Genomic DNA, 12,054 nt, shown 5'->3' with positions numbered 1-12,054 from the left:
CTGTTTCCTGCCTCTGCTTTTACAAACACTTCTCATGCGACCTAAAAGAAATGAAATCAACACAAACATGCTTTCAGATTTATTTATAGTCATATACACTTAACTCAAAATAAAATCATATCAAATCATACAGCACAAAAGAACGTGCGCTACAAACAACAACAAAGCAAACGCAGTCATTAATCCTGAACAAAACTTCAAAAAGTTATTCATGTGTCTGAGGTTTTCTTACAGAAACATAAATTCATTTAAATTACAATGAAAACTGGTAAACTGGACAACAATCAATCAAACAGTCTTTAGAGAACACAGCAGCACAGTGTTGTCTACTGGCTGTGTTACCATATGTATCAATATTCCCTAAATGTCACTATTGTTACCGCAACAGAAACCAAAACTACACGACTTACTAAAGTAAAATCGAACAACCTTTCCCTTTCCTAACAAAGAAATCCTCTGTGTGGCAACAGCAGAACAATAAACTTCACATGGCTGTAGGCATAAATCACTTGTTGGTCAAATAGACCAAACATTTATGTTAAAAGTAGGAAAGCAGAGCAACAGATTAAAACAGAACTAAAACGTGTCATTTTCACAATATATAAATTCAAACATGTTTAAATATTTACACCCTGACAGAAAGAATATGCTAAATTATAACAGGGACGTGCATAGAATGTGACGTTAGACTGTAAGATGAATAGACAGCGCTAAGTTAAGACTTTCTAAAGCACACACCCCAACCAGACCAAACCAAACCACCCCAACCAAAATAAAAGACCAGATACCACACAGCCAGCGGGCACTTTGCTTTAAAATGTTTGTAAAACTCATGTTTAAGCTTCCTGATACTTGGACACTTTCTGAAGCCTTAAATGAACAAACTTGCAAATAAATAATAAATGAACAAATTAATTAATGAATTGGAACAACTTAAAACTAAAACTAAAGAAAACTCAATTAAATAAATAAAACTTCAAGTTAAAGGTTATGCTAAGACTAAAAACTCAAACTATATATTATTATTTATATATATATATATTCTATAACACATTGAATCAGTGGTCATTTATTGGCAGACACACCAAGATGACTGCGGGGCATTGCCACTGCTGGCTCAAGCTACCCGCTCAGCTGACCGAGCACCTGAGGCAAAGCAAATATTCAACTCCAGCTCAGATGAACACAGAATATGCCAAATTTCAAAGGTTTGTAATAAAGGGTAAATTCTCAAAGAAGGCCTGTGGGCTAGAAGATGGTACCCTAGATTGTGTCACTTTTTTCTTTGATTATAAAGTTGGAAAAAAAGAATAAGAAGTTATAAATTAAATCTATATGAAAATTAGCTGGCTGCTGTCAGACGTAATGACAGTGAGGCAATTAAGTTTATTACACATGTATATGTGCTCAGTGATGCATGCTGGGAGTATGTGCATATGTTTTGGGGTTTTTTTTAGATGCTTTCTCATGTATTGACGAATTCCGGCAAAATCTCCAGTGGAAGCGCGAAAATGATGGTAGAGTTCTTCTCTTCAGCGATGGTGTTCAGGGTCTGAAGGTAGCGCAGCTGCAGGGCTGACGGAGACTCTGCAATCACCAGGGACGCTTCCTTCAACGCCCGCGATGCGCTCATCTCCCCCTCTGCTGCGATCACCTTAAGAGGAGAAACAGGAGGGAAGAGAATGAAAAGAGCTCCTTGATCTCACAGCCCAGTGGAAGAAGCCTCTACACCCACAGTTACAACTATTCTTATTACAAAATCTTGCAGAATTCCTTTTTTCTGGGTTGCGATAGATTTCTTGTTTTATTTGTAAATCTCCTTTAAACCAATTTTTAAAATCTCCAATAACCTATTGTTTAAAAGGATTAGACCAGTATGTAACCTTACAAACTACATAAATCTCCCAATGTTACTTTTTTCTCCTTTTTATGAAACTGTGTAGAAGTGTAGAAAAATAACATCAATCAATAAATGCAAAAGAAGGAAACAGAAAACTGGAAGGCAAAAAGCTGAACGCTATTTGAATCCTTTCAAAATAGGTCAGTGTTTCCCACACATTAGTAAATGAATGGCCAGACAATCCCCTTGATCTTATTTTGTAAGTTCAGATGTTGCTAATTTGCAGCCTTTCGTCTCTCAGATGGTCCTCGTTTACATTTCCCTTAAAAGACTTGTGTTTAGACAGCGAATTGGGGGTGTAGAATTGCCTTACCTTGGCTCGGGCCTCGCAGGTGGCCTCAGCCTCAGATGCCATGGCTCTCAGTAGCTGAGGGGGCAGTTTCACATCTTTGATCTCCACCCGCTCCACCTCGATTCCCCAGTCATCTGTGGCATTGTCCAGAGTGACCTGAGGAGACACCCATGCAATGTACCGTTTGTACTACCACATCTGTAAAAATAGAAATAATGTTTAAAAAAACCCAACAACAATAGATTTTATCACAAAGTTTTTAAATGAATGAGAAGGATGTCCCTCATCTTTCAAAGTTTTGCATTTTCCAAAACTGTCCAGCAGATGGAGCTGACAGTGGTGACACGTTTCTCTCACAAAGCAGAGATACAGACGCACATTTTATATCTACACACTGTCACACACTGCATGTCTATTTTTACATTTTATGAGCAAAGTGATTTATGAAAAATTGTCTTCAGATCAACATTTATATGTTAGGAGACACAACCTGGATAAATATCATTAACACAGTGGTTTTGTTACAGAGAGGAGAGCTATTCTTGTTCTTAATCACGTAAACCCAGAGAATAGGAAAAAATGAAACTTGTACAGCTGTGTTCTGGATAGACCACTGTGTTCATATGTACCAATGAAAATTTAATAGCGACAAAAAACTACTGAAATTGCTCAGTGTGTGCTGATATGAAAAGCATTTCATATTTCACTTGGAGAGATGCTTGGTATTTAGTGTTTTTCAATTTGGGCAGTACATTGTGCGTTACAGAGGGTGGATAGCATTGCCTAGTTGGATGGACATTAACCTCCCCTGCATCTAGTGCTATTGGTCATCGTTGATCATACTATGATTATACAACTCTTTTGGGAGTGGAAGCTGTTACAGCTACAATGATTTACCAGTGGGAATTTTTGCCCATTCATCCAGAAGAGCATTTGTAAGGTCAGACACCGATGTTGGACAAGGGGGCATGGCTCACAAACTCCATTCTAGTTCATCCCAGTGGTGTTCAGTGGACTTTCAGTCAGCTTCTTCAACACAAAACTCATCCAACCATTCCTTTGTGCACCTTGCTTTGTATACTAGGGCACAGTATGTAACAAAAAAAGGTCTTTCCCCAGGCTATTCCTACAAAGTTGGAAGCATAGAATTGTCCAAAATGTCTTGTTAAGCTGAAGCAGTAAGATTTCCCGCAAGTGGAAGTAAGAGGCCCAGGCCAAACCCAGCTAAACAAGCCAACGGCATTGCTGAATTCAGCGAGTAAGAGGTGTGGTCACAGACATTTGTCCACTTCCTGAAGTACCTCCTGATCACTGTCTCTGTGACTCTGAATTAGAAATAAATATTTAATCATTTACAGCAGCTCAGCACAAACTGGAAGTAAAAGTTTAATGGAAAATATAAATAATTAAATTCTAAAGCAAACTAAAAGCTGGACTCGTCATAGAAACATGGGATTAGCTAAGCTTCTCTCAGTTTACAGCAGTTTGTTAGTTTAACAGTAACACACAGTTCGGGTGACAGCTGCATTATGCACCTGGTAAACAAGGCTCAGAGCAAGATGGCATCTCAAAATGCCTTAACAATGAGCCAATAGAGACAGAAGGACAGAGATGAGGGAATACCTTTTGGATATACCACATATAACAAATGTGTAAGGTCACACCCTTGGACACACCCTTAGATTGACAGCTCAAAGGCTTATTGGACAATGTTAACGATGTACAAAAAAAAAGTAAATTTTGAAAATGTATAATTATTTCTTGCATGTTTTTGGGTCACAGTTACAGCTAAGAGAAGAGCTGAAGGAGTTTACCTGCATAAAATGTGCAATGTCTTCATGGTCAGACAGAATCTCTGCCAGGTTCATGCTACTCAGGACATTCCTCACGGTGGTTTGGGCCAATAGCTGCGTAGCAGCATCGGCGTTACTGACGTTAGCCACAGCCAGAGTAGGATTCTGGACCCGGTAGTAGACCACGCCATCAACACACACTGCCACAGAGTCTCTGGTCAAAACCTGAGAGCAGAACAGTGTTTACACAATACTGTGTAATAAGCTAAAAAACTAAAACTAAAATTACTACGCACAGTTATTATTACATGAGCTGAATTCCTGTGAAAGTGATCTGCTTAATGTAACTGGAAGGGTGCATCTCATACCTTTTGTGGTGGGATGTTAAAGGTGACGGTGCGCATGTCCACATTAATAAAATTGTCAGTGCACGGCAAGACGAAGAACAAGCCTGTGGAATCACAAGAATGCAAATAGTTTCAACAAAGACTAACGCTACGGTAAACACAATAATGAGGAAGCTTCCTCACAAATGTTTGAAAAGACCAGGATGAATGAGATCCTGGCAGGAGGCCAAGTCAAGCTCTCGCTTTATGAGACTGCAGCTGTGCTGACAGCAAGGCAAAGCCGTGGATATTTGCAGCTTTCATTAGCCTGTTTCAAGTCACTATGATTGAATTAGTGCATCAAACAATACTAGTGAAATAGACATGTGCTAGGTGTGCAATCATTTAGCAAACATTAACACCACACCAGATAGAGAGTGGTTGGATGCCATTCCTGTCAGGATATTGTAAATTTAAATGGTGAGATCACAGACATCTGTTCAGGAGGGGCAATGATGATAACAACAGTCTCCCCGTGCCACTTCCACCATGAAATCTGAAGCACTCTCAGTCAGACAAGTAAAAAGGTCCCAGTTGGTCTAATACAGTCTGAAAAACACCTTTGTGATGCACATAAGCATGTTTATCGATAAACATCTCAGTTTCAGGCAGAATGAAAGATTTTACAGTAAAACTTTCTTTGTGAGCCCGTAGATAGAGAAGCCAAGAGTTGCAGGTTGCAGGTGCTATTATTAACCCCATGCTGTCATAAACTGAAGCCCAGGGCTCTCTGAGGAGCCACGTTTCAGCATTTTGAAAGGACACTGCTTGGTTTTTAGATCTAGTATAACAAGAAATCAAAGATAAAGAGACAGTGAGTTGTGAGGTGTATGCAAATTGTACCTCGTGGGAGTCTGTATTTTTTACTTCTATCCTTCTAACAAATCCGCTGCCATTCAAAACACAAGTTACATAACTGATTGTATGGATAAGGCATTCAGAAAAATATGCTGTAGCACTTGAACAGCTCTGTGGGTGCAGGTTCAAGGGGCCTGAGTGAACCTGCACCCATGCCCACTTTGCACAGGAATGTCTTTAGTCTTGTTGCTATAAAGCCTACCAAAAAAATCACATTTTAATTTGTAGCAATGACATGCCTTGTGTCATTGTGCCCAACAGCAGGAGGAAAATGCTCTTGTAAAAACAACACAACAGGACCCACTGCCCCCATGCTTCTCTTTGATTCTTCCTATGGTTTTTTTTCATGGTTTTAACAACACAAATATTGGACTGTCAATCAGTGTCTCAAAAACTACACTATGGACTGTCACAAAATAGTAAGTAACACACATTTACGCCCCCCAATGAGAAATCCTCAGGATTTACTGGAAGAATTGGCACTACATTTGGTTACCAGATGATGCATGGTAATGTTTCTGTGATCCCCCAAAATGAAGTTGGCTTTTGCGACTTTGAGTCGAGTTGTTTAAAAAAACATTAAGTGGATTTCCATGAAATTTGGTACACGCATTAATATGCCCCGAGAATCAACAGCAATTGCTTCTGTGATTTCATGACTCTTTTTGTCATCTGGTGCCATGATCAGGGTGCGTAATTTGCCCAATGCTTTGCTATATGAACAAAATGGATCATACCCCTAATCAGTACTTTCTCCACGCCAGCATTTTAACAACCACACTGTAATGACACTTGGATATACATTATGTAACTTTTTGCGCTCCCTTGCAGACTGGTAGAATTAGAGGTTTTTGTAGTAAAGTAACCCCGACCAAACAACTGGCGTGCTCTACAAAACAAAGGGTGAAAAAAAATGTAACTCAACAATTCACATCATATATGAAAAATTAATGTTTATGTCAATCAGTCCGATGACTGTGGTCTGCTGTGTGACGATGGGTAAGTTTCCTACACTGTTTGTCCGAATTTAATGCAAGAAAAAACCCCCTCCAATTTAAAGCTCAGCTGATAAAGGTTTAATTGAAAACTATCTACTGGAATGCAGGGGCAAAAAATCTAAACTAAATATGCCACTTTCCTAGCCCTGTATACTTTATCACAGTGAATTTCCTCCTTGAGTTTCTGGGTTGCCATAGCAACTGATGTCATTAAGCCTGCCGATAAAATCAGTAATCAATATTAAATTTATTGACTGCATCAAAAATAACGGACAAGCTAAATCGCTGGTAACAGGACACTGACCAGTGCTTGCTCTCCTCCCGCCCCTTTGAAGCAGCTCTGTATTAACTACAAGTGAGCCACTGAAACACTTAAACAAATGTCCAACAACTGACATTTGCAAAGAAATGTCAGGACATTTGAATGATGATCCATGCAGCCACAGCTGAGCATGAAAAATATATTATCTATGAGTTAAAGACTACTAACATTTCAATAAGGGAACTGTATATTTAGATGACTATTTAAAAAAAAAAAAAAACACATGATGGTGTAATAAAAAGAAAAAAAGAAATAAAACATGACTTCTTACCTGGTCCTTTGGCTCCTCCTGACAAAAGGCGCCCCAGGCGAAAAATAATAGCTCGCTGGTACTCCTTCACAACCTGTACACAGAGAAAAACAACCCTACTGTCATATATAAGAGTAATTTCTTTTTCTTGCAGGTAGTTATGGAGGAATTCTTATGCATGCTACTTTTAAAAAGCAACGAGTTTTCCTGTAAAGTAAAGATGCATTTTATCTGGGTGAATGGTAAACAACCATGCGTCACCAGCTTTAAAAGCTGTTTCTAAAATAAAACAGATAGCACTGCAATTTAAGTAGCTGACCACAATACACATCCATATGGAGATGGGCAGAGTAATCAGCAGGAGAATGAGGGAGAGCCCAACCAGAATCCTGCCACAAAAGCCAATGTCAGTGTTTGGGTTCTCCAAAGCTGGGGAAAGAAGACAGACAGCATGATTTCAACTGGTTTGTACCAACTATGAGAATATATTAATGCATACTGAATCTTGTATATTTGGACATATCTGCATGTATGTTCTTCTAGATGCTAAGAAATTATATTTTATATTTTATTTTTTAATTAAGATTTTATTTTTCAAAGGTAAAATGGAAGGGAAAAATCACAATCTATTTGGCCCTATGTGAAAAAGTAATTGCCCCCTCTCAGCTGAGTTCAAATATTTGAATCAAGAAATCCCTTAAATAGAACCTGTCTGACAAAGTAGGTAAGCTAAAAGATCTCAAAAAACAATGCAACATGCCAGACTCTAAAGAAAGAAAGTGACTGACATCTATCACTCTGGAAAGTACTCCAAAGCCATTTCTAAAGCTTTGGTACTCCAGCAAACCATTGTGAAAGACGTTATCCACAAATGGAGAGAACTTAATAAACCTTCCCAGGAAGAGGCTGCTAACCAAATTTACTGAAAGAGCACATCGACGATTCATCTACGCGGTCACAAAAGAATATAAAACAACATCTAATGAACAGTGTTCATGAGTCAACAATAAGAAGGAGATAAGCAAAACTAGGATATATGAAAGAGTGCCAAGAAAAAAAACACAATGCTGACATCACAATGTGTGAAACACATGCTGCCAGTCATCCAAACACTTGACTGCAGTACTTGATTCTAAGAGTGGCACAATCAGTTACTAGGTTTAGGTGGCAATTCCCTTTTCAAATAGGACAAGTAGGGTTTGGATAGCTTTTCCCCCTTAATACATGAATGGAAACTGCATTTTTCGTTTGCTGTGGTTTTCTTTATCTAATATGAAAATTTGTTGATGACCTGAAACATGTAAGTGTGATACGCAAAATGCAAACAAATTAAGAAATCAGCTCTCTACTTCTGTCAACATCCATTCAACAGACAAAATTAGAAGTCAGAATGCCATGAACGACTTATACTTAACTTACAATACAATGCTTCAGCACCCCCAAAATGAATCAAAGCACCCCCAAAGATTTCTTACTTTTTTGACAATATTTGCTGTTTGTGTGACACACTACTAAAAATATAAAAAGCATACAGTACTTATTTGAGACGTAACATTTTAACAACAAAAGTATAGATACCCCCCATCCTCCGAAAATGGTTTGTTCCAGCTCGCCTCTCCCCTACTCTGGCTCTAGCGCCCTTTCTGCCAGAGCGATGGTGGCTGAGACGCAGCGGAGTGGAGGTGTAAGTGCCTGGCTTAAAACAGGACATATTATCTGCATTTAACCTTCAGTTACTCTTTATATAGTTAGGTAGGAGTCAAGCCATGTTTCTTTTTAACTGAAATGCATTACACTCAGGTACCCTGCAGTGTTGAAAACGTGTTTTCCAACTATGTTTGCTACCCTATCTACAATCCGTCCTCGTGTAGTAAAATCAACGACATTTGACCGTCCTGTTATTCCCATTGAAATTTATACAGCCTATTTAAAATCTAAAATTTAAAATTGTCCGTAGCCTACTGTTGTTACCACTGTCCTGTTTGAAATGGAATGAGAGAAGCTGGTTATTTTATCATATGTATATGTGCTGATATTAAACCCAGGAGCAACATTCAGGTAAAAGTGTAAGAACAAATCAATAAAGGATAATGTTGGATCAGTGTTTCAATATTTATATCTTTTATTAGATGTACATGTGGTTTTGTTATTTGCCTTTTGTTTGAAAGTACACTGAGAGAGGACAGTTTTTATTAGTGATCTTAATAGTATTTTTTCATATTAATGTAATTTTTTAATCTAATTGAATACAATCTATTTGTGTATGATTGTCAGTCCGAAGAGGGAGAGAGGAAAGAGGGGAACGTGAGGAGAAAGTACAACGTCAGGAAGAACCAGGTAAGAAAACAGGCAAAACAGAAACTGTTAAACTGCTTGAGAGAGTTCACCAACAATAGTGATTTGCCAACCTCAAGGTGAGGTTAAAATAAAAGAAAAATTCTGCAGAGCCATAGTAGTATCTGCAGTAAAGATCTTTTCATATATTGTATACATTGTACCAGAGGCAAAGTTGCCTCCAGTTTTATAATTTTTTTTATCAATATTTTGTACATTTGTACATTTAAAGGACTCTTCTATTTTTGGAGTGTATTTTTATGTATCTGTATTATATTATACATACACATTAAAAGTGAATCTCTGTCCAAAAAATGCACTCAGTTTACTTCTTACTCACTATGATCATCATTCATTATTCTCCCGCAGTAATTAAGGTTAGGATATGTATTTTCTTTTTTTATTCCAATCCATTCTTCTTTTGCAGCATCTAAATAACCTTTATCAGATTTGATGGCTTTGTTACAGATTTTTAAAAACTGTTTTGATTTTCTTTCACAAATGTGGGGATTGTGTTAAAATGTACAAAACAATGATTTCATGTTTTGTGACGAGGACCCAGGCAGAGAGACTTGATAAATTTAAGAATCTTATGATTTAATGATTTAAGAAATTTGCAGACTTGCACTGAGATGATAAAATCATGATGACTGATAACGGAGATGAAGACAACAGATGATGAGGACAGGGAGGAACAGGGGTTTAAATGCACCAAGGAGACAGTCAGAGGGAACTCTGGACAACTGGAGACATTTAAGGATGCCTGGACTGACAGAGACAGGGAAGAAGTCTCATTGTGACGAGTAAAGTTTATCTTGCCTGGCTGGGCAGCTCTCTGGGTGCTCAGCACCCCCAAAGCTCTGATCCTAGAATCGCCCCTGGTGTGAGTGGAACTTAATGGCTTATTATCGGTCAGAGCTAGCTAGCTAGCTAGCTCGTTTTTTAAGTAGCTATCACTAAAAAAAAAAATGTACTTTTACCAACATTTAATTAGAAATTTCACGCTAATCTAAAAGTAAAACTTTCAGCTAAGTGCTGACTTAAAGAAAAAGCCAAATAACTCGACTGGGCTAATGCTCACTGACTTTGTGAAGCCATCTCTGTCCAGCTATCAGTAAGGTGTAGAAAATTAAGCAGCCGTTACCTAACTGCCCTTCGCGACTTCGAGCTCGTTTCATTTCAGCATCTTCTTTGTCGTCAGCCATAGTGCCGGTCAAATAATAAATAACTAACAGTGACAGTAGGAAATGATAGCGATATATTTATCAGATGTCTGTTATTCACTATGAGCGACAGCCAGTTAGTGCGAGGTGACGTTTACCCAAGTTTTTACTTGCAGTTAATCTGACGCAAGGGGGCGTAGCTGAGACCAGCTACCTTCCACGTCCTGGAAGGCCCGTAACTGTAGAAAACTAAGACCACCCGGAGAAGAAGAGGACGAGGAAGTGTCATATTCAGTTCACTATTGTTCGTGCTATACAAAAGTCTGGAGTCACTTCACATTTCTTAATGTTTTGCTAATAAATTTTTAAATATATGGGGCAAAACAAACAGCATATAAGTGAACACAGTTTGTACTAATTACTTTGAAAGTCAATATTTGGTGTGACCACAGGCATTCTTCACAGTCTGAACTTTCTTAGGAAAGCTTTCCAGTAATTTCCCTAAGTGGTCTTCAGGAATAGTTTTCCAGGTTTCTTGGACATTCAGAGCTGTCCTTTGGATGTTGACTTCCTTTTTTTAAATTTCTCTGTCAAGATGATTCCAGTAATGTTGAGTTCCGGGGAGGCCAATCCATCATCGACTTCCATTGTGAGTTTCTTCTATCCATGTATGTTTTCACTGCACTGGCAATGTGTTTGGGATCACTGTCACACTGAAAAATGAAGGCATTGCATAGTGGATCAAAACCCAAGAGTACTTTTCTGCATTTAATACTATCAATTTTAACAAGATCCCCAAACACCATAGGCTGAAATGAATTACATCACAGGACCTCTTTGTGTTTTACAGATTGATGTAGACACTCACTATTGCACCTCTTTCCTGACCTCTTTTGTACATGTCAACAGTGATCTGAACCAAAAATTTGAAGTTTGGATTCATCACTCAATAAGACCTGCTAATATTTAGTAGAGTTCTTGTGCAATTTGGCATACCGATGCAGTCTTTTCCCTATTGCCCTTCCTTAAGACCTTCAGATTCTGTTTATCTGCTGTAGATAGTATTTTATGCCTGACACTTCTTCTTTTGTCCTCTACTGGTTTAATTTCAAAAGAAAAATTTTAGAGAGTCTGAAAAAACATTGCTTAAAAATTAATAGGAATAAATAAGAAAAAACTACAACAAATTATGGGTCCTTGGAAGCAAAATGTAAAGATGTGAGGAGTGGCTCAAGACGAAACTAATTTGATTGATCTGTCCTGACTTTGTCATTCTTATCCCTACTGAAGGCTCATTAAAAGAAACAAAACATGTCAAGTCAAAATGAATGTGTTCAGTTCGGTGGGGAGATATTTATACTAGATGTATAAGCATCGCCTCTGCTTTGAAACAAAGGATTTCCTCATATTCTAGACTTTCACACAGATCAAAGTATCCTTTGACCACCAAAATCTAATACTTAACTTTTGAATCCAAAGCATATTTGACCCAATATTTATACTGTATTTCCAATATTATACTGTTTGCTTACATTTTGAAGCCTAATATATAGCATTAATGACATCACAAATATGTGCTTGACTTAAAAATGTGCATGTAGGTGTTGGCATCTACATATTTAAAAAAACATTTTGAATATTTAAAAAAAAATGTCAGAACCTTCTAGTGAGACATTGAGCTCAGTGCTTGGAGCTCACATTTTTTATTTAAGATGGTCTGGTACACCAATAGACCTTGACAGACAATTCAACTGCAAA

The 12,054-nt window shown here is 38.0% G+C and overlaps 1 protein-coding gene across 2 annotated transcripts; it reads right to left on the bottom strand.

The window, feature by feature from the left end:
• Positions 1–75: 75 nt before the first annotated feature.
• Positions 76–10,519, bottom strand: LOC116319652 (stomatin-like). Of its 2 annotated transcripts, none has more exons than XM_031739057.2 (7): positions 10,278–10,519; positions 7,119–7,228; positions 6,821–6,893; positions 4,354–4,436; positions 4,007–4,210; positions 2,214–2,348; positions 76–1,654 (listed from the first exon to the last, which is right to left on the bottom strand). In XM_031739057.2, exons 1-7 carry the CDS (start codon positions 10,336–10,338, stop codon positions 1,466–1,468), a joined length of 855 nt encoding a protein of 284 aa, XP_031594917.1. In that variant the 5' UTR covers positions 10,339–10,519; the 3' UTR covers positions 76–1,465. The 2 variants fall into 2 exon arrangements, with proteins under 2 accessions (XP_031594917.1, XP_039471149.1); XM_039615215.1 differs by lacking the exon at positions 10,278–10,519 and adding an exon at positions 8,378–8,399.
• Positions 10,520–12,054: the final 1,535 nt, after the last annotated feature.

The sequence above is a fragment of the Oreochromis aureus genome, linkage group 7 (genome assembly GCF_013358895.1).
Source record: "Oreochromis aureus strain Israel breed Guangdong linkage group 7, ZZ_aureus, whole genome shotgun sequence".
Classification (NCBI taxonomy): Eukaryota; Metazoa; Chordata; class Actinopteri; order Cichliformes; family Cichlidae; genus Oreochromis; species Oreochromis aureus.
The sequence above is the reverse complement of the archived record's forward strand: the minus strand, read 5'-3'. Positions and strand labels throughout refer to the sequence as shown.